At 46.2% G+C, this 23,305-nt stretch overlaps 1 gene segment (V, D, J or C); it reads right to left on the minus strand.

Moving 5' to 3' along the window:
• Positions 1-20,769: 20,769 nt before the first annotated feature.
• On the minus strand, positions 20,770-22,145 carry LOC141997028 (immunoglobulin heavy variable 3-23-like). The segment is given in 2 exon segments: positions 20,770-21,692; positions 22,014-22,145. Coding segments are annotated over 2 exon segments (387 nt in total).
• Positions 22,146-23,305: the final 1,160 nt, after the last annotated feature.

Below are 23,305 nucleotides of genomic sequence, written 5' to 3' on the forward strand. Positions count from 1 at the left end.
ATCACAGTTTCAATAATGTTGTCGAGAATGTTTTCCTTAAAAACTTTGATTAAAATGACACACAATTATTCATGAAAGAGTAAATGGGGAATTTTTTTCATGTCCTTAAAAGGTCACTTTTCAACACAGAAACATTGGGTTTGACACATTTCCCACCTAGGGTTAGATTTACAAAGGTGACTAAAGATGCAGTCAGGAGCCTTATGTGATTAATGGGTGTTAGGTGTCTAGATGCTGTTTGAAATGTCACAGGGGGGTGAGATTTTTATGGGATTTAGGCACCTAGTTGGACTTTTCAAAAACATCTAACTGCCTAACACCCACTGGGAGCCCACGTACGGTTAAAAATCTGGCCCTAAATGAGTTAGGAAGGAACTGCTTAGGTGCTTTTGAAAGCCCTTCTGTGCACCTCTCTGTGTCTTTGGGCACTGAAACACCACTGGCCATCTGGCTCCTAGCTCCCTTTAGAAATTCTATCCAGCATTCCTGGGGAGGGGTGGGTATCCTTGAATTTAGGACTACGACGCCCCGTGAAATAGGATGCATCTGGAAAGCGATGATAACTTTCACATTTGGACCATATAACTGTACCTGATTGAGGCTCTGTCTGGTTAGTATAGACGTCTTCGTGTTTAACAAAGCACTTCACTTCTTCATTAGGTTCAACCTTGACCACCTGGATCATGCTGTATTTCCCATTGGAAGAGAGAATGCCTTCTTTCGATTTGTATACAACTTCTTTCTCTTGACTCATGCTTACGCTTATGTTCCCGCGGAAGAAATCCTTAACTAAACAAGCCGCCGTCAACTTGTTGCCATCGTTTTCTCTTGGCTTTGTCGATTTCACAACAAAGACAGATGGAGAGGAAATCTCTTGATGTTCTGAAAACAAATAATTGAGGGTTATAATTTAATTAGATTAAACTCTAAAGGGAGGGAGAGTTAGGTTAAGGATCATAGAATAAAGTCATGGACTATGGAGTCTCTCGCCTCTGGGTCAGATATAGCAATGGAAAGTTTTGGATATGGTGATGGGATGTAGAGCGCTACATCTCCAAATTGCGGGTTTGGATACAAGCCCTGCTGATGGTAATTGGAGAAAATATCACCTGAGGTATTTTTTAAAGACCGTAATTCTAGGTGCAACTTTCACTCGCTGGAATCCTTGCTGAAAATATCAGCCAGAGGTGCTGAAGGCAGAATGGACCACAGAAGACAGAGACGGGGAGAGAGATGGGAACGAAGGCTGTGATTTTCAAAGGACACTAAAGGAGTTGTGCACTCAAAAGCCCAGCCTGAAAACTCAAGAGTGGACATTTATATGAATATCAAAAACAACCCCCATGTTCCCTAGGTCCGTAACACTTACTTATATTGGTGAGAACTCACATGCATCACGAGCCTCTCCTGTCTGAGTAAGAGCCTCAGTCTTTAAGAAGTGGGCCTTAAAATTAGCAAACCCCGTACACCTGTAGCATAAAACTCAACAGTATAATTTAATCCTGCCTTGGCGTCATCTTGGCACCTGGTCTGAAATTATAAATGCCCACGCGGGAAGGTCCTTCATGTTCCGCCGCTTTTTGATGTGGCCAAACCACATAAGGATCGCAATAACGGTAAGAAAGAAAGTTATGCCAGTGGGTGACAGATTCTGCTCTCTTTACTCCTGGCTACAAGGAGTCGTGACTCTACTTCAGGAGTAAAGTACCACTCCTAGGAACGGTGGCAAAACCCAAAAATCCTTTAGTAATTCACAGTTACCGAGTTCCACAGGGGCTTTTGCAACTCTGCTAAGAGTTATAACGATATTTTTCAACTCTCAGGGCACCTTTTAAAGGCGTTTCCCATGTGCGAGTGGATGAGGGAACACAACCCTCTCTGGAGACGTGTTATTATGGGCACTTTAAAAGCAAGCAAATCTGATTTCCTCAGACCACTTCATGCTGGTGTCTCAAAATGTTTCATGAAGGTGACTGTCCAGGAAACCTAGGGAACGTGGCATGGCATGAGGGGTGCAGGGGCCCTGTTAGTGCCTGCAATCTAACTGCTCATGGCCGGGGTTGTCTGAGGTGGGAAGCAGATGTTGACAATTTTGTAAATATGAAGGAAAACCAAGTTGCATCTGGTATAAACCCACACTGCTGCACTGAAGTCAGTGGGATCAAACACCAGCTGGTGTCAATCAGCCATAGAGCAATGGGATTCAGTGGGGTGGTGTGAAGTGACCTAATAGCGCTAGTCTATCCACGGGCCAAATCCCCCCCGGTGTCAATCAGCACCGGCACTCAGTGCAGTGGGAAGTCTTTCCGTTTACACCGCTAGAGCGCAGTAATAGCCCCAACAGCGATGGATTTCCACACTAATTGTGCTGCTTTTCCATTTGTGTCTCCAGGATATTTTGTTAATTGACCTTACAATAAAAAAACCAGCTACATGCCACAGCTCTTCTCTGCTCTCGGGCCTATCCTGTTCTCCTGACAGCCCGACACCGTGATCTCGGTCTTGTGCAGACTGACTGGCAGCCCTGTGTGTGAACAAGCCCGACTGTGCAAACGGAGCCCTCAGAACCGTGGTGCGAAATTCAATCTAAGAGCTCGTCAGACCAGCCTCCTATCCACTTATAGCCGTAAAAATCATCAAAGCCGGACTCTCCCCACACTTCCCCAGTGGGAACACGATTCATTGGAATGGTGTCACTCCGGATTTAGGAGGGAATAATCTGGCTCAGCATGCCCCATTATCTAGGCGCTGGAAACAACGGGTCGAACTCCTGGATGATCTGGAGCCAGCGTGGCTGCACTGAAGGCAGAGCTGGGCCGGTTTGCACCAGCTGAGGACCCGGAGCAACGCCGCCAACTGACATGGAAAAGAGAACAAAACTGACACTTACTGGGCTCAACAGAAAGCCTCGTGCCTTTGCCAAAAGTCAGGGCTCTGGTCTCCCATGCACAGTGCTGCAGGGCCAGACACACAACTCCAGCGCCTGCTCTCAGAGTGACTTCAGAGGAAGCCTGATTTGCACCCGTGTAATGGAGACGCTACATATGCATTGGCCTGAGGCAATGGGAATGAAACACTATCGACAATACAACCTAACTGTTCCTTACTGGGCTCAACCAAAAGCTTAACGCCACGTTCAAAAGTCCCACCGGCAGCCTTGCAAACTCAGCGCTTTCTCGCCAGTCATATCACTGCAGAGTTTGTCCTAAACCCTACTGAACAGGAAGCCTCTCACATCACTTCAGTCTGAAAATTCAGCTGATTATAACTACTTCTCGGCCTCACATCGAACCAGGAGAAACAGGGACATCAACTGTGTCTCCATTTTCCTGGCTTGGAAATGCCCTCCCTTTTCTTTCCCAGGAAGAATTCTCTTAACTTTTAGCCATAACATTATCAAAAGGGCTATACAAATGTCTCATAGCCTCAAAACATGAAGGTTTCAGGAAAGGAAAAATGTCAGTCAAAATCTCAATTTAAAACATGATTCAATCTATCGTTCAAAATTACAAAAAAGAACCGCGAATGTTTTCAAAGCAGCTGATAGATTTGAACCTAATGGGGTGGGGGGGGGAATGTTTATTTTCAATTTTTTAAAAAGTTGGTCAAACATTTCCAGCCAGCTATATTTATTAGTGGGCCTGCTTTCCATTCAGCCTGGAGAGCATTCTTCTCCAGTGCAAGGAAAAAAACGGTATTAACAGTGGGAATGAAAACGGGGGGGGGGGGTTATATACAAAAACGTTCTCTTTGTACCTCTTTGTAGCCCCAGAACAGCCAGGGAAGGAACAGTTCCTTTATTTCTCTCTCTTTTGAAAGGAAAAATGAATGTAATGCTGGGAAAAGGTGGAGACTAAAGGGTGAGAGAGATGAACACTTACTTGGTTCCACAGCCAAAATCGTGCCTTTCCCAAATATTAAATAATCAGCACTTCGCACACAGTGTGACAAGGCTCTTCAAAAAAACCAGATTGGAAAGTGCTCTGAAATCTGTGAATTTCTGGATTACATTCTGGAATCTAAGGGCCAAATTGTGAGAACTTTACTCACATTGAGTAGCATCTTAGTCTGTGCACGACCCTGCTAAAATCAAGGCGGTGATTTGCAGAGTAAGGGATTCAGGAACATCAGGGTGTCACTGTCTTGGCCCAAAGCTGGAATTTTCAAAGGAACTGTAAGGATTTAAGTGTCCGATTCCCATTGATAGTAAATTAGATCTGGGCGCCTAAGTCCCTTAGGCTCCTTGCAAGACCCCAGCCTTCACTCTCAGTTTATGAAAAGCCTTCAAACTTTTTTTTTTGCCGCCGCTCACCTGGCTGGACTGTGAGTTTAGTCCCATTTCCAAACGTGAGCTTCACGGTGGTAAACACACTGCTAAATTCTCACCCCGAGTCCCAGCCCTGTGTCGGGCACCTGCAGCTTGTCTCTGGCACGCACCTAGCCCGGACCAACTGCTCTTCCATTCCCACTGAAAAGGGTTAATTCCTCTCCTGACAAAGGGGAAATGGCTGTGTACGAACCTTCCAGCTCTACTGAGGCGTGGCGATCATCCAGGAAGGTATTTTGAAGGTTGACAAATACTCCCTGATATTTTACACCTGGCTAAAACACTTGATGGGAAATGAAGCATACACTACACCGCCACGTTGAGGGTCTCAAAGATTTGAGCACCTAATTCCTGTTAATATTAATGACCATTTAGCATCCAAATCCACTAAGAGGCTTTGAAAGTGTCAACCCTAAAGAACAATCTCTGCCAACTGAGAGACGTTTCCAGCATCCTTTTGGTCTTAAGTTATTTGCAAGGAAAAACTTTTGAAACTCCACCCCCACAACACACTCTGGTCGTCTCCGCGGTGAATTCTCAACCAATAATGGTAACAGATAACGCCTGGCTCTCCTACAGTGCTTCCCATACACGAATTTCCGAGAGCTTTGCAACGGAGATAAGGTCTCATTATCCTCAGTTCACACATGGAGAAACGGAATCGCATTTAGGACTTGCCCAAACTCACCCCACAGACACTTGTTACTTAAGGTGAGGGCTCAGGATTAAGTCTAACACGGGGATTTTCAAAGGTGCCTCAGAGAACTAGGTGCTGAAAACAGTGGGACTTGTGAGCCTAACTCACCTAGGCTCTTTTAGAAAGCCCCGGCATAGCCACACAGGCCAAGGTTCGGGTGCCGAACCCGAGGCTCCAGAAACCTTATTTGGATGGCTGGATAAGCGGCTTCTCCCCTGAGCGCACAACTGCCCGTGCCCCAGTTCTCCGCCTTGGAGACGGCCCTGAGCAGCGCCGAGCTCCAGTGCCGCGGCCTGACGCGCAGCGCTGTTAAAAGTCACCCCGTTTAACGAGGGGGCAAAGCAGATGCCTGGGCGCCTAACTTCAGTCACCTGAATGCGAAAAAATTCTTAGCTCCGGGCGATGATGATTCCGAGACGTTAAAACACAACAAATACACACTGGGTCCCACTGTGAGCCGGGCCCCGCCGCCGAAGAGGAGAGTTGTTGGACACCGTTACACGCGGCAGTACAAAAGCGGGTTGCCTCGCTAGCCCTCTTCTGTGTGCGGTTCTCGGTGCAGGATCACAGCTCGGCTCCAGACCCCGAGGGCGGCGCCGCTTTCTCCGCGGGGAGCCCCTTGGGGGCGTTTTCTGAGCTCCGCGCGGCCAAGGCGCTGAGCCGCGGGCCAGCTGCGCTGCGGGCGCAACGGAACTGGGACAGATGCTCGGGGGGGTGCAGGTTGGCACCGCTGTGTTAAAGAGATCAGAAGGGCTAAAGCAGCCCTTGGGTGCATAAAAGGGGGGAGAGAACGTTTATTTTACCCTCTGCTGGAATCCTGTGTCCAGCTCTGGTGTTCCCAATTCAAGAAAGAGGTTGATAAATTGGAGAGGGTTCGGAGAAGAGCCAGGAGAATGATGAACGGATTAGAAAACACGTTTATAGCGATAGAATAAGGGAGCTCAACCTGTTCATCTCAACAAAGAGATGGCTAAGGGGTGATCTGATCACCGTTTCTAGGTATCTACATAGGAAACAAATATCGGATCATGGGTTTTTCAATGTAGCAGAAAGCGGTTTAACATGATCCAATGGCTGGAAGTTGATAAATGCAGATTGGAAATAAGGTGGAAAGTTTAACACTGAGGGCAATTAACCAGTGGAGCAGTTTACCAAGGGATTTTCCAGCACGGGCAATTTTTAAGTCAAGAAGGGATGTTTCTTTCAAAGATATTCTATGGGAATTATTTTAGGGAAGTTCTGTGGTGGGTGATATTCAGGATGTCAGATTAAATGATCACAATGGCCCCTTCTGGACTTGTAATCTGAGGCTCTGTAAAATCGACAGGGCTTTGGCAATTTACACCACCCGAGATTCCTGCCCGATTGACTTCTCTGTAGTTATGTCAATTTACACCAGCTGCTGATCTGGCCCAGTGACTGAGGAGCTGGGGATCTTCTCCCACTGACTTCAAATGAGCTACCTCCATTTACACCAGGTGAGCATTTGGCCTCACGGATTTCTCTTGATTGACACCAGCTGGAGATCTGGCCAATCTGATTGTAATGAAACTGGACTAGCAGATATTTTCATGCTAGGAATTCACTGGACTGGGTTTTAATAGCAACAAGGACACAGACGGTATACACGTTTTCTAGATTCACTAATGAACGCAATTGCTTGTACCTGCCACCTCAAGGCAATGTTTTATCGCTTCTTTTAACGGTGATCTCGGGGAAAAAAAATCAAGATGAAACAAGATTGTTAAAAAATGCAAACAGGCAGTCAGAATATTTGGCTTCTCCCTATATCCAACTATTCCTTAACCCACGCCACCAAACAAGGTTTTAAATATACAGCTCTATGTCTGACTGGACGCTTTCTGTGCTGTGTTCATGGAGGAGAGGCTTTTCAAAGTGCCAAGGGAACTGTGCTCCTAGCTTCCTTCAGCATTTTTTGGAAATCTCCTTCATGGAGCATGCAAAAGGTTGAAAACATATCACGTTGCCTAGGGGATTTGGACACCCAAATCCTGTCATTTTAATGGGAATTGCGTTTTCAAGGGTAACAGTTTCAAAAGCACCCACAAGCTAGATTTGTAAAGGTATTTAGGTTAATTTAGGCTGGTTTTATAGGTATTTCAAGATGTAGATAGGCACTTGGTGGGGATTTCAAACCTGTCGAGATGCATTGATTTCAATGGGAGTTAGATATGTAGGTGCTTTTGAAAAATCTTACTAGGCACCTTTCAACAGCCTTTATCACCTAAATACATTTAAATCTGTATCATAGGAGCTGAAGCCTCATTGAAAGTCGATGGGACTGACTGACAATCATTACGTATCTACGCGATTTCAATGGAAGTTAGGCACATAAGACTTTTGAGCATCTAAGCCTTGGCTGCTTTTGAAAATTTTACCCATAATCAACCAAGGATTGTTCTGCTGTCAGTTTCTATACACAGCTGGATATTTCTGAGCAATAAAATCAACCTTTCCACCACTTTACCCTTCCCCAAAAGCTCACAAATACACTTGATAAATACTTACGTGGTTCAACTTTCAGCTGAGTGCCTTTCCCAAAGATCATGGGCCTTGTGTTAACACACTTCAAATGGTCCCTACAAAAACTTACGTGTTCCATCTCTCTCAGAGGAATGCTGGAACTCTATGAACTGACTCACAAACCCCAGATCTTTTCCCTTTAAATTAGAGCCCCACTTTCCAAAACAAAAACCAACAACCACCACCTAATCCAATTTCTTCAGTTTACACCCAAGAAACTCCAGACAAAGAAATCCAGCAACCAGCTGTAAAGTTGTTCCATTGATTTACCCCATATTTCAACCCTCTCTGAAAATTTTAATTACTTTTCCAAAACAAGCTTAAATTTCCTGGGTGACATTTTCCCCGTCAGCCAGGCAATTTGGACATCCAATTCCCATTCATTCTGAAGGAACTTGGACGTCCCAGTTGCTTAGGCAGTTTTCAAAACTTCACCCTGAGGTTATTGAGCCATTACCTCAGGAACATGAAAAACACTCACTCTTCCTTTTGTGGATGACTTACTTACTTGGTTCCACGGTCACTTTGGTGCCTTTCCCGAAAATCAGTTTCTCATACTCCACAGAGTTAGAGAGTCATCACAAAACCCGCCTCGCGCATCAGCATTGAACCCTGGGGCCTGCGTTCTGAGACTGACCTAAAACCGTGCAAATCCACGGAACTTCAGTGGCGCTGAGGCATTTTTACACCAAATCTGGCCCAGATTACCAGACCCTGAGCTAGTGTGTGCCGGTCTAACGCCATCGACTTCAGTAGAGCTACGCCAATAGATACGAGCCAAAGATCTAGACCACTGGCTCCACTGCGGCTATGCAGATACGCACCAGCTCGGGATCGGGTCCACTTACTCCAATAGAGCCACACCCAATGTACACCGGGAAGGCATCTGGCCCTTGGACTCCTATGGCGTGAAGCTGGTTTACACTAGTTGGGATTATGGGTCATTCGGTCCAATGGAGCTGTGCAATGCATCTGAGCATCCAGAGCTGAGTCTTCAGCTGGCAAGAAAATCCTCTCAAACCCCAGAAAGCAAAATCATTTCTTCGTGGAACCACGTAGCAATGCTCCCCTTCCCTTCTAGTGTAATTTTAAACGTACAAAGCTTTGTACTTACCTGGTTCTACTTTGACAGTGGTCCCTTTTCCGAAGATGAGTTTATCTGTATCCACGTTGTTTGCAGCCTGCTGAAGAATAGGTCTCTAGAGGAGCTCCGTAGACATGCCAAGACAGAGGACTAAAAACAGGACTTTATCCTTACAAGACACATTATTCAAAGCCAGGAAGTGTGTACCATGTCCTATTTCTGCCAAAAATTAGAAAAAATCATTCTGTAGTTGAACGATTCCGAAGACTTTGTGCCAGAAGATGCTTCTGAGCTAAACCTTCTTTCCAGCTCTTAGGATATTGCTCAAACTGTTTCTTGGGGGTTACATGGAAATAGCGAGAAAAAGAATAAAAGGTACTGTAGTTAACTCCTCTGAAATTTTGGGTTAGTGTATTTTTTGCCACGAAATTTTGCTTTTCTTGCATCTGCAGGTTTTTGTACAGCTCCCTGTGGAGTTTGTGTCACTGTGGTAGTATATCCCCCCACCCCACAGTGCTGCACCTCTTTACAAAAAACACCTCTTCTTTCCTACTGTACAGAGCTGTGGGAGTGCATGCAGCCATGTGACTTCTCAACAGCCTGTTCCAAGGAAATGAAAGCAGTTGCTTACCACAGCTTCATTCCAGCCTCGGCAACATGAAGACGGGCCAAGATTTTCAGACTTGGGGCAGCCAAAGCTTGAGTTCAAGACTGGCACTTTCAAAGGAGCCTAAGGAAGTTAGACATAGAGATTTTCAAAGCTACCTAAGGTATTTGGAGACAGATTAACAAAGGTATTTAGGCACCTAGTGGGATTCTTAAAAGGAGCTAAGTAGTTTAGGAGCCTAACTCTCGTTGGAATCCATGGGAGTTAGGGATTTAGGGCCAAATTTGTAAAGGTATTTAGGTGCCTGGAGAGATTTTCAAAAGCATCTACGTGCCTAAAGCGCATTGATTTTCAATGGGAATTACACACATGGAGGTGGAGTTATTATGTCAGTGTAGCAGAGCACTTACATCTGCAGCAGCAAGGCTGTAGTGGACACTGACATAATTAGGTCGACATAAGCTGCCTTACATTGACTTTTCAGTGAAAATATCAAAAAAAATGGAGTATTTTGTCCCCTACCAAAAAACAAACATTTTCACTCAGAAATTCAGATGTGGTGCCTCACGGGAGTTGTCGTTGGGCGCCTCATGCTCCCCTTCTTTAAGGGCTGGACTACCTGATTGGACTACATCTCCCATGATGCTGTATCCCCCCCATGGTGAGGGGAGATGGCTCCATCATGGGAGTCTTTGCCCTGGTGCATCATGGGGAATGTAGTCTTCTGGGGAGCCCAGTCCATAGAAGGGAATGGGGACATGAAACAACTAAATTACAACTCACTATGAGGCACAAAGACAGGATATCTAAATTGCAATATTTTGGTTTCAACCAAAATATTTCACTTTCACCAAAAATATTTAACTTTGGGGAGCATTTCCTTTTTGGATGAAAATTTTCATTTAATCAAAAACCCACTTTTCTATCACAGAAGAGTTTGGTTGGAAAATTTTCAACCAATCCTACTGCAGTGGCATCAGTCTCACTTTTCTATCTTCATATTAGTTATTTTAAACCCTGAGTCAGCAAAGATTTGTGTACGTGCTTAATTTTAAGCATGAGAATAGTCCTCATGGACTTCTTTACAGAATTATTGCCTAAAGATACAGCAATTATTTTGAGAAGTCATGGAAGATGGGAAAGATTCTAGAAGACTGGAAAAGGGCAAATCTAGAGCCCATCTATGAAAAGGGAAATAAGGACAACCCAGGGAATTACAGACCAGTCATCTTAACTTCTGTATCCGGAAAGCTAATGGAGCAAAGAATTAAGCAATCAATTTCCAAACATCTAGAAGATAATAAGGTGATATGTAACAGTGAGCATGGATTTCTCTAAAACAAATCATATCAAACCAACCTGATAGCTTTCTTTGACAGGGTAACAAACCTTGTGGATGGAGGGAAGCGGTAGATGTGGTATATCTTGATTTTAGTAAAGCTTTTGGTACTGTTCCACAGGACCATCTCATAAATAAACTAGGGAAACACAACCTAAATGGAGCTACTATAAGGTGGGTGCAAAACTGGTTGGAAAACCATTCCCAGAGAGTAGTTATCAACTGTTCAGAGTCATGCTGGAAGGGCATAAAGAGTGGGGTCCCACAGGGATCAGTTCTGGGTCCGGTTCTGGTCAATATCTTCATCAATGATTTAGATACTGGCATACAGAGTACACTTACAAAGTTTGCAGATGGTACCAAGCTGGGAGGGTTTGCAAGTGCTTTGGCGAACAGAATTAAAATTCAAAATGATTTGGAGAAACTGGAGAAATGGTCTGAAGTAAATAGGATGAAATTCAATAAGGACAAATGCAAAGTACTCTACTTAGGAAGGAACAATCAGTTGCACACATACAAAATGGGAAATGACGGCTTCGGAAGGAGAACTGTGGAAAGGGATCTGGGGGTCATAGTGGACCACAAGCTAAATATGAGTCAACAGTGTAACGCGGTTGCAAAAAAAGCAAACATCCTTCTGGGATGTATTAGGAGGAGTCTTGTAAGCAAGACACAGGAAGTAATTCTTCTGCTCTCCTCCACGCTGATTAGGCCTCACCTCAGGTATTGTGTCCAGTTCTAGGTGCCACATTTCAGGAAAGATGTGGACAAATTGGAAAAAGTCCAGAGAAGAGCAACAAAAATGATTAAAGGTCTAGAAAACCTGACCTATGAGGGAAGATTGAAAAATTGGGTTTGTTTAGTCTGGAAAAGAGAAGACTGAGAGGGGACATGATAACCGTTTTCAAGTATGTAAAAGGTTGTTATAAGGAGGAGGAAGAAAAATTGTTTTTCTTAAACTCTGATGATAGGATAAGAAGCAATGGGCTAAAATTGCAGCAAGGGAGGTTTAGGTTGGACATTAGGAAAAAACTTTCTAATTGGTTAAGCACTGGAATAAATTGCCCAGGGAGGCTGTGGAATCTCCATCATTGGAGATGTTTAAGAACAGGTTGGACAAACACCTGTCAGGGACGGTCTAGATAATCACTCCTGCCATGAGTGCAGGGGACTGGACTAGGTGACCTCTCAAGATGCCTTCCAGTTCTATGATTCTATGAATATTTCTTGAGGTGGTGCCACTCCCATCTTTTGGGACTTTAAAAATTAAGCCTGGATAAAAATACTAGCCAAAGACTTCTTCCTCCGTTGGGCCCCACAGAGGTGGACTAGATGAAAGAATATATTTCCATCGCTGAAATGTTATAATCTATCTATTCCCACACACACCTCTTGTGACCATTCTTGGGACACCAAGGGATGTGAGTCACCTTGTTGCCACCTGGGTTCAGTGTGGGGGAGTCTTGCCTGTTTCTGGCAGGGTGTCAGTTCCCGAACAAAACCAGCCTCTCCTCTGGGCTATTCCAGCTGTTCCTTTGCCCTGCAGGTTGACAATAGCTGCACCCCGGCCCCTGAGTCCCTTCAATATGTCACCTTCTGGGGTCTAGCCCCTGATCATTGGATACCCACAGAAAGTCCCGATGCTCTGTTCCCAAAGGAGCAGCGTACCCCAGTTTACCAGTTTTACCTTAGAGCACTGGTCCTGTCCCACACACAGCACCTGAGTTGGATGCTAGTAAAACAAAAGAAAAATTATTTAAGAAAGAACAGAGACTGAAATAGAAACCAGTGTGAGTGATAGCTACATGCAAAAGAAAATCATAAAATGTGAATTAGGGCCTACATTTATTAATAGTTACTTTCCCTAGATAATCAAGTAGATTTTCTCTCCAAAAGTCAGTCTTTTACAGCACTTGCTAGCCCTAGTCTTTCATCAAGTTAAGTCCTCAGCAGTGAGTACAGAGCGTCTTTCTCTGCCCTGTGATCTATTGAGTGGGTCTCTTGTGTTTGTTCACAGACAGGGCCCTGCCATCATGGCATTGCTTTCACTTCTCACTCCCAAGTGGTTTTGATATTTACAATTTGTCTTTGATGGTTGTCCATTGACTTTTCTGGATTGCCACAAAGTAGACAATTGAGCAATACATTCCATAAATGGCTAGCCAGGGAGGGGTGTAAACTCCTGACCGCTTGAATGACCCATCACCAAGACATAGGATTTCCTGGTGACTCACTTTCCCTCCAAGACCATAAAGTCATAATTTTCAATATAATTACATTATTCCCTAAGTAGAACCCATAACACATCTCATCATGACTATGGATCGCTATGATTTACAAGCTTTCATGCTCAGACGCTAGCATTTACGGATAAATACTGTGAAAGTGGTGTATTAGGAGTAGTGAATGTGTCCAGTCTGAGGCAAGTTGTCTGTAAAGAACAGGTAACCCTTTGTCATTTTGGCCCCCGTGTCACACCCTGTTATCTAGCTAGCTGTGATCAGGTTATTCACCACAGCATAGCAAGGTCCCCAAGAGATTTCCAGGAGTTCTCTGCCTTTTTTAACTAGGGGAACCTTTGCTTGGAGTATGCCAGGGGATTGTTCATTTTGTTCCATTCTTTTGATTGATTGGTTGGTAGGTTTGGTTTGGTTTTGGGGAGATTGGAAGGGGTTGGTTTTGTGGTGGTGGTGGGGGGGTTGTTCTGTTTTTATTTATTAGTTTTCTGTTCATTTTTTGTTTGTTTGTTTTTCTGTTTGTTTTTTATTGTGGGGTTTGCTGTTGTGGCTGTCACTCTGGTCCTGGTGCGAAAGATTTATTAAAGAAGGCATTGCGACATGAAGTAAGGGTCATCGCAGTGCGGTAGACAAATCCCTTTTGCAAGTTTGCTTCCCATCCTGATCCTCCTTCACCAAGAATGCTGCCTTGATTATAATAAATGGAACAACCTGTGCACGAATGTATCCCTTTCTGTGGTTTAGATTAAAAGCAGCTGCCCTTTCATTATCTTTTTAACCTCCTTCCTTCGGTGCATCTAAAGATACAGTACACTCCACCTGCAGAAACTACAGCGGTTGGTTTATGTACAGTGACTCAGTTATCTTCAATCACTGTGGTACGTAGTATACACAGTGATAAACAGCGCTACAAAAACTTCCCAGACTTCACTCTACCACCACATGACACAATCATGCATTCTCAAGCACCGGGTTTACCAACCCCCAGCTAGTCTGTAATTGCCCTCCCAAAATACTGTGCTTATCATCTGAAAATAGAGGTTCCATAATTACTTTTTTGAAAGATTAAGAGCCTGGCCCCAGCAGGTGAAAATCAACGTTGCTCCATTCAGGTCAGTGGATCCCTGGCAATTCACATTGGCTGGGGATCTGACCCTAAGTTTCCTTTGTTATTTTAAAGAGGCATTTATAGAGAACTAGGCTGGGATTTTCAAAGGAGACGAGGGGAGTTAAGCACCCAAATTACATTGACTTTCAATGAAAGGTTTGTCCACGAGTTCCTTTAGTTGCTTTGGAAGTTTAACCCTTAATATCCTGGGAATTTTCTTTAAAATAATCTGATCTCTCTCTCCACCCACAGGTATCTTTTGAAAAGTAGAGACCCAGACCTCATTGAAATCCTTTATGATCCTTTGAAAATCTTAATTTGGGGCTCAAATTTTCAGAGTTGTCAGGGACATTTGGGAGCCATAAAACAAACTTTTACCAGCACTCTTCCAGGGCAGCACAAAGAATGAGTCTGTGACACAAGAACTCTTTTGAGAGTTTAAAGTTAAAAATGTGGTTATTTGTGTCTAAAAATAATAATTAATAATAATACAATTAATAGTAAAAACCTACCTCTTATACAATGCTTTTTCTTGTGTAGATCTCAAAATTATTGAACAAGGCGATCAGTATATCATCCCCATTTTACAGATGGGGAAACTGAGAAACAGATAAGGACATGACTCCTGCTGGGTTGGTGGTTATTTGTTTGATTCATTATTTGCGTGGTGTTGGAGAGTTTGGCTGATTGATCAGTTGGGTTTTTATGTGGTTGCTCAATCACTCTTTTATCTGATTAGTTACATGTTAGGGGGTGTCACACTGTCTGCGGTGGCGCACAACCATGAGCGCCCACCTCAGCGCAGATGGCCAGAAGCAGGGCGGGCAGCCCGACTGGTGGTATATTCTATAATTAGATTTTACCAACCCAGTAGTAAATGTGAACTCCTGAAGTACAACAATAATGCAGTCTCAGACAATCCCCTTAGACACTCCAGTCTCTCTTGCACCCAGCCAAGCTGGACTATGTGATCAATGGTTACACCAAAAATCATGAATCATCAGGTTACACCCAGGCCCAGAGACCAGTCACTCAGTCAGGTTGTTTAGCATCCTAGATCGCACACCAAAGACAATGCTGGACGCCAATTCTATAGTAAACTAACTAAAGGTTTATTAGCTAGGGCAAAGGAATGAGAGTTACTGAGAGATAACTCCTTACTGTATTTTCCACTTTATGCATCCGATGAAGTGAGCTGTAGCTCACGAAAGCTTATGCTGAAATAAATTGGTTAGTCTCTAAGGTGCCACAAGTACTCCTTTTCTTTTTGAGAGGTTAAAGCAGATAAAAATATATGTACAGGTGAGTCACGATCTATGACTCCCAATGGTAGCGGAGATGTAATAATCTGCCAGTTTTCCAAAGTCTCTCGGGGCTATCCAGAATAACTCTGGGGATCTCCGTCTTCTCATTAGAATTGAAACAGTCCAGAGGTGAAGATTTTTGCCTTGTGTCCATACTTACAGCTTCTGCTCACAGGGTACGGGGGTCACCACCCACGTGGGCTCTTTCTTGGAAAGCAGTCTCTGCGTTTAGAGCCTTTGAGTTCCAGTCACCACCTACAGAACGCTCCTTGCTTTGAAATTAGCACTTTCCTGTTAAAGTTCTGCATTTGCATTGCACAAGGCTTCGTTCTCATTTGGTGGCTTATTTAATCACTGGGGGGGGTATACGCAAGGTACATGTTTGCTATTACATTATAGCAGGATACAGGTATGTGAAAACAATGCATGCAGCATCCTATCCGTTTTCATGACATTTAAACACCAACTACATTATACTATATCTAACAATCGCTTTGGTGTGTAGTAGTACACAGGTGAACCGGCCGGGCTTCCAGCTGTGAACTTGTAAGTCTGCAGTAAGGCCTGGGGCTTTGGCCTGGTCTGCCAGCTTCACAGGGCTTCGTTCTTTGTGTTTCCTTGGTTCATTATTCCTTTGACCATCTGGTTCCTTGCTTGATTTGCTGCTTGGTTTCATTTGTTTAGTTGATTTGGGTTATATACTGGATTGGTTTAATTTATTATTCATTTATTTTTAATACTTGATTGCTGACTTAGTGGGTTATTTGTTTGTCTGGTTATTTCTTTGGTTTCTTGACTGAGAATTTGGTTGGCTTGGGGGCTGATGTTTAGGTTGCTGGTTTGCTGGGTTGTATTACATTATGACGGATTATTGTTGCTATTGTTAAAGGCATTGTATTGCTCTGGGGGTTGCCAATTACATTGTTATGGCTGTTGTCACTGATAGTGTTGTTTTTATTCCCATTGCTATTGTTGTTGTAACACAGTGCTGTTGCTATTGTGTGTGTTTATACAACATTATTAAATTCTTCTTTCCTTTTTATTATATGGATTTGTTTCTGTTTTGTCCTTTTCCTAAATGAAGGGGATAAAATCACCCAGCCCCAACAATCTCTCTCCAGACTGTCTTTAAATCCCTTCCAGTGAAAAGAGGAAGTTCTGCGGGTTTTCTCACCTCTACCTGCACAGACCCCTCTTCCCCTGACTCCCAACCCCCACAGGGCAGTGGATGTTTGTCTGGGCTGGCCACACACCTGGGACTTGCCTGGAGAGCACGTTCCCATGCTGTGTGTCGTGGTTTGGTTCGGAGAACTCAGGGACTATGTCAGTCTGGGCCACCCTTCCCACAAAACTGCAAGCCTTTTGATTACTCTGAAAGTGCAGGGAAAGCTGCTGACGATTAACAATTGCAGTGTTTCCCCCATTGCTGTGCTGACGGGTCTTTGCAAAATATGCTCCTCTCAATTTGTTTCAGAACAAAAACTTGGCAGGAGGCGCTCACGTACCGTGATGGTAAGTGTGGTAGGAGAGAAAGAGAGAGTGTGAGAGTTTCTGCGTGTGAGAGTTCAGAGGGGAGGAAAGAGACAGAGGCAGAGGTCCAGTTAAGAGTTTAGGCAGCATTCAGAAGGGAATCTCAGGTTTAGATTTGTCTGCACCCTGGCCCTTTAAGGATCGAGGGCCTGCGAAGGAAGTCAAAGGGGCTCTGAAAGGACTCAGCAGCAATGCGGCTAGTGCAACTTGGGTTTGTTTTGTTCTGGATAATAAGTTTAATAAAACTCCAGTTTTAAAACTCTCTTTGGTCTGAGCGTGTAACGTTTCCATGTGGTTTCTTCTAAAGTCTCTTTAATCCTACTTCTGCCTTTATTTCCCTCGGGCATGAAGCCCACCCTCAGACACTCTGCAACTCCTCACGCCCCTCAGAGAGATCTTTCAGATTTTTGCCTCGCTCCTGCTTTGCTCCCAATCACTGTGTCTCCTATCGTCTGGCACAGTGATAGCTGGCACTGTCAGCACTTGTCAGGGCCCTCAGCTGGAAATAAAACTGGTTCTTGGAAGTGTCCCTGGAGATTATTATTCGGCTCTTAAATGGTGGGCCATATGCAGTATCCCCCTTGGAATCAATCAGCCCCATCCATTCCAGCCCGTTCCTGGGACTCTGCTTGAACCAATACCAGAAGGTCCCTCCACCCGTGATGTAGGAACCATAGACAGCACAATTCAGTTGCAGAGTCTCTGAGGGCCGCACCACTGCTGGGCCAAACTCCACCCGTCTAAACGGGGGAAGGTCACCTAGAAAAATGGAGAAGGGGTGCGAAATTAATAGACCCACCCTGCCAGATTGGCTCCCCCGACACACACCCTGCAAGTGCATCCTCTGTAAAAAAACTCACACAATACTGGGGCGCCCAGAAAACTCAGAAGGAGCAAAGATACTCCCATTTCTGCCACTGGAGAGCAGCACAAGGTGGCCACCTGAGATTCTGGGTGGAGACAACTTCTGCAGATCTGGGAGCTTCTAGACAGGAAATCCGGGATGGTGACTGAAGGTTCAGCCAATGGGGGGAAAGCTCACAAGAAGCGTCTTGCCTATCTCTGTGTCTATCACACTTTTGTGTGTATCTGTCTGCTTCAAAGCACTCACATCAAACCCCAGATAGCTACAGCTCCATAAAAATCACAGATGCTTGTTTCAACTATGATTTTACGGTGGTAGTTATCTTGCTGTTTTGTGTGTGTGTGTGTGTGTGTGTACACACACAGAGCCATGTATGAAGTCTGCCTACATAACATCTTCCCAACAGGGATGCTAAAAAATGGACTCATTAGTGAATACTCTACATAGGCCTCCAATGCATGGTGGAAACCACTGCTACTCTCTGCTTTACTAAAAGGAAAGATTGATGATGATGATGATGGGGGTTTCTTTCCAGATGGGAAACTGAGACACCAAGAACACCTTTCTCGTCCCAGAAAAGCAGCCTAACACAACTAACACACATTCCCGCAATGTGGCTTGTCTCTGCCTAGTGGCTAGAGCATACAATCAGGTTTGTGAGTGAGTTTTTGAACCAAAAGATTTTAAACTGTTTGCAAACACACTTGGAGGAATACAATTTTTTTATATAATTTCCATGGGTAATATCAATGTTTATTTTAAGCATTTTTTTATATGTAGCTGTTTAAATTTTCACAGCTGTGCAAAATTATGGGTTTTTAGTCTTTTTATCTATCTAAATGTTCACAGTTTGGGGAAAATATCAGGCTCAGACAATAATTATTTAATGGCAGCAAATGTTGCAATTCAAAAAGTTCACACTTTATAACCATTAAAGCACAAATGATCAACGTCACATGTCAAAAGATACAGAATAAATAGCCTTAACGAAAAAAGAAAAGGAGTACTTTTGGCACCTTAGAGACTAACCAATTTATTTCAGCATGAGCTTTCGTGAGCTACAGCTCACTTCATTGGATGCATACTGTGCAAAGTGAGCTGTAGCTCACGAAAGCTCATGCTCAAATAAATTGGTTAGTCTCTAAGGTGCCACAAGTACTCCTTTTCTTTTTGCGAATACAGACTAACACGGCTGTTACTCTGAAACCAGTCTTTTTACACAGACTTCTGAGAATACAAACAGTGACAGTTTATTTTGAATCTCCTTAACATAGACACAATACAAGATCCTGTCTTTTATTACCAAACCTTAAAACAAAGAAATGTATATTTAACGAGAGTGCCTAATTTGTAATACATATAGGAAACCATAGTAGACATTATAACTTTATCCTAAAACAAAAGGGTGACCATAATCAGTCATAAGGATTGTTCTGGTCTGTCCCTGCCTTAACATCAGTACAGACACTGGCAGTCTGTCAGATGCATTCCTACCAATGTCCCAGAGGGTCATTCCTTCCTGCTATTCAAAAAGGGTGGCTGGCAGAATGAAATCAAGGTTTACATCAGTTCTAATAGCACAATTATAAAATCCTGTCCCTACAACCGGGAGCCCCAGCTCAGGAGTCCCAGCTGGTTCTGGCCAGTGGGAGAACAATGGGCTGTGAAGAGAAGACCCCCCGTAGCCTAACCAGCTGGCTCCAGCCAGAGGGGGCCAGAGGACAGACGAGAGGAGAGGGGGCCCAAGTGACCCTGTTTACCTGGAGAGAAAACAATGGACAGAGGGGGGGCTTGGGGCCGGTGATATCAGATGTCCAGCTGGGAAGCAGGAGGGCTCGGGACTGGAGAGAGGGAGCAGCATAGCCCACCTGGATGCAAGGGAGACTTGGATGTGCTGTGTTGGGGGAGGCCAGGCCTGAGGGCCCTGAGTGTTTCCTATGCTGTGTTCAGGTACTCAATAAACCCTCCTGTTTTACTCTGGCTGAGAGTCTCTCCGGTCTAGAGAACAGGGTGGCATTATTCCCTTTGGGAGTGGAGGCCCCGTCGGTCCATAGCAGGTAGACTCCCTGAGGGGGCCTACGGCAGAGACAGGTGTGTTAAGGCTCTGGGAGGTGCGGTTCCAGGAGGTGGAGAGGCTTAACCCCCGAGAGAGAGTGAACCCCCGAGAAGAGCTGTCTCACTGAAGAGGGTTCCCCCCACAGACCACACGGGGCCAAGAGTGGGCACGACCTGTGTGTCCATGACACCCCTACTGGCAGGGATCGGCACAGCAGGTGCACACTGGTCACCCAGGTGGAGGTGGGCGCTGAGAGAAGGAGTGCGCAAATCTGAAAATTCCAACTCTGCTGAAGACTTAGGTGGTGGGGTCAAAGTGGTTCTATAGGGTAAAACGTTTGGGTTTTTATTCAATTTTTTATACAGGTAGGAAATGACATTAAAAAGTTCTCTAAAAGAACGTTAAGGTGGCAAAGTCAAGCCCTCAAAAGATAGGAGATGCCAGGGCTAAGGTTGCCCATGTAATCTTAACTCTGCCCCCTTGTCGGGAAAGACACAAGACTTCACACACTCTTTTTTCTACAGGACCCCTGCCGCAGTCAGTGCCTAGAAGGGACCCGCTGGGGAATGAGGTGGGACCCTGCAATGAAGGGGACTGTTGTCTGTAGGCGCCCTGCTCATTTGTTGCGGAAGTTGGAATGTGTGTTACAGGGACAGGAGCTCACTGTGTGTCTGCCTGACAGTGATATGCCGCTAGACATACTTGTCAGGGTTCCCCCTCCACTCTGAACTCTGGGGTACAGATGTGGGGACCGGCATGGAAGATCCCCCTAAGATTATATTCTACCAGTTTAGGTTAAAAACTTCCCCAAGGCACAAATTCCTGTTCTTGAATGGGATTGCTGCCACCACCAAGTGACTTACACAAAAATTTGGAATCCCTACCCCTCCCCAATATCCCCCCAAGCCCCTTCACCCCCTTTCCTGGGGAGGCCTGAGAATAATATACCAACCAATTGGTTAGCAATGTAATCCTCATCATATTTGACTTGGTTGTCTGGGTGGAGACCTGAGTCACGAAAGCTTATGCTCAAATAAATTTGTTAGTCTGTAAGGTGCCACAAGTCCTCCTGTTCTTTTTGCGGATACAGACTAACATGGCTGCTACTCTGAAACCTGTCTTTAAGGGAACTGTGTTTTGGTTTCTGGGAAACCACTAAGGAATTATAGAAGCTGTTTTGTGCTTGCTTAGAGTCACCAAGTATTGGAATATCCAGCAGTTTTGGGAATTGTCTACCCCATCCTTGGCAGTTTACCCTAACCCAGTAACTTCAGTGTGGCTCCCCGGTACCCCCGGTCACAGAAGGTTTCCCTGAATTCTCCGATGTACTTTAGGGCAGCTTAGATGGTTTCCATTTCAGAAGCCTGCGGCGTTGCTCGTGAACCCAGCAGAGTTCAGGTCACATCCCTGCTCTGAGACCCCGGGGGTCTGGGTTCATATCTCACCCTGTGCTCTGAGAACAACGGCTCCGGGCACAGACACACACCCTGCCCCCGTAGCGTGCACGACACTGCACGAGGACGCCACCCAGAGGCTGCGGGGGGTGGGTGAGCACCCGGCTCTGGGGAGAGGCTCAGGGACACCGGAGTTCAGGGGGTGATGTTGGTCACGTGACGCTCCCGAATCCCCTGGGCTGAACGCAGCGAGTTTTTGTCAGAGCTCGGACCGGCTTCCCCTCACTGTGTCTCCAGCAGCGCAGTGATACCGGGCGGAGTCCTCGGGTCCCAGGCGGCTCATTTGCAGATACAGCTGGCTCTTGGCGTTGTCCCTGGAGACGGTGAATCGCCCTTTCACGGAGTCAGGATAATCTTTCCTCCCACCAGTGCCGCTGATCCAGGAGACCCATTCCAGCCCCTTCCCGGGGCGCTGCCGGTACCAGAACATGGTGTAGCTGCCGAAAGCGAATCCGGAGCCCGTGCAGGAGAGCCGCCTGGAGCCGCCGGTGGTCGCAGCCCCGCCGCCGGACTCCACCAGCCGCCCCTGCGCCTCGGCCCCTGGGGAACAAGCCAGGTTGGGGGCGTGAGAGCGGGTGGGAACAATCCCCTCGGGCCAGGTCTGGGCAACGGCGGCAGCTTTGGCCACACTCTAATGTAAGGGGGGAAACTTCTGGTCTGGCAACGATATTTATGGGAAAAATGAAAACCCTTTGGGGGTTTTCAGCCACCGCCTCTCAGACGAGACAAATACATGGTATGAAACCGGAAACAAAATCCGTGTGTCCCAATTTATTCCTGGGGAATCTCCCCTGCCCCGCTCCGGTCAATCAATGGCACTAATCAGATCAACAACCCCCCGATTCCCGCCACCCCAAGCACCTTTGCACGCTGCTGCGATGAAAGCAAAATGGAGCCACCACCGCATCGTCTCTGCGCGTCTGCGGCCAGTCCTCGGCCTGGGGACGGGTCCGGAGCTGCTCCCTGCAGGGACAGAGCTTCTCCGCGGGCCGCAGGGTCAGGGGCGGGTGGGAACAGCCCGGAAAGAGAGTCATTGCACGGGGATAGTTTGCATAGCCCCGCCTCATTTAAAATAGCACTCGGAGAAACCCCGCCCCAGCCTTGCTGAGCTATTGGTTAACATCCCAGGGAGGAGGGTGGCTAATATCACTCAACTGGGGGGGCGGGGGGAGAGGGACCTGCGTTTTCACCTGGCCAGTTATCTGTGACAGGGCCCGGTCACCGGTCAGTTACTGCAGTTAAAGGTGCATCGGAGACATTGGAAGCTGCTGCCTGTGAAACCCGCCCTTTTCTTCGGGAACCCAACCAATCAGGATCCGGGAGCCTAATTTGAACTTCCTACGCTGGAAAAACCATACCCCTGCCCTAGTGGTCCAATCACTGGGCTGGGTCCCAGGACACCCCGGTTTCCTTCCTAGCTGGGGCACCAAGGGGAAGCCAAAGGGGCAGCATCAGATCTGGCAGCAGCTAGTGACATCTGACCCTGTCCCCTTTTGGCTGCCCCCTGCCACAGCTCGGAATCCACCAAGGTCTCCCGGGACCCAGGGTGCAACAAAGAAAGGCTGACCCCTCACGCCCCCTAGAGGCCGCTTGGCAATCATCGACTTGAAGGAGTGAAGAGAGATCAGGGTGCTGCCCCCTCGGGGCAGGGTGTGGGAGCGGTGGCACGCTGGTTGCCCGGCGGGGCGGGTGTGCAGCAGAGAACACGGGGGTGCTGCCCCCTAGGGGCAGGGACTGGGACAGCGGCTGCCTCATATTTGCTACCCCAGCCCTGACCTGACTCTGCAGCCCCACAAAAGTCTTGTCCGTCCCGCGCTGCTGGCAGCTCCGGGGACATTTTCTCCTTGGTTCAGTTCTCTGTGTGTCTGACTCTTCCCTTGGGCTGTGCCCCGCAGGGGGCTGTGACTGCAGAGGGGATGTTTTTGTACGTGCTTAGATTCCCTGCCCGTCACTGTGTCTCTCTGACAGTGATACACCGCCGTGTCCTCGGGTCTCAGGCCGGTCATTTGCAAATAGAGCAGGTTGCTGGGGTTGTCTCTGGAGATGGTGAATCGCCCTGTCACTGGATGGCCAGAGTCCGCTTTAGTGCTATCGGGGTTAATGTAGGAGATCCACTCTGCTGCTTTCCCGGGATCCTGGCGGTACCAGAACAT

The sequence above is a fragment of the Natator depressus genome, chromosome 13 (assembly GCF_965152275.1).
Source record: "Natator depressus isolate rNatDep1 chromosome 13, rNatDep2.hap1, whole genome shotgun sequence".
In the NCBI taxonomy this organism is placed as follows: domain Eukaryota; kingdom Metazoa; phylum Chordata; order Testudines; family Cheloniidae; genus Natator; species Natator depressus.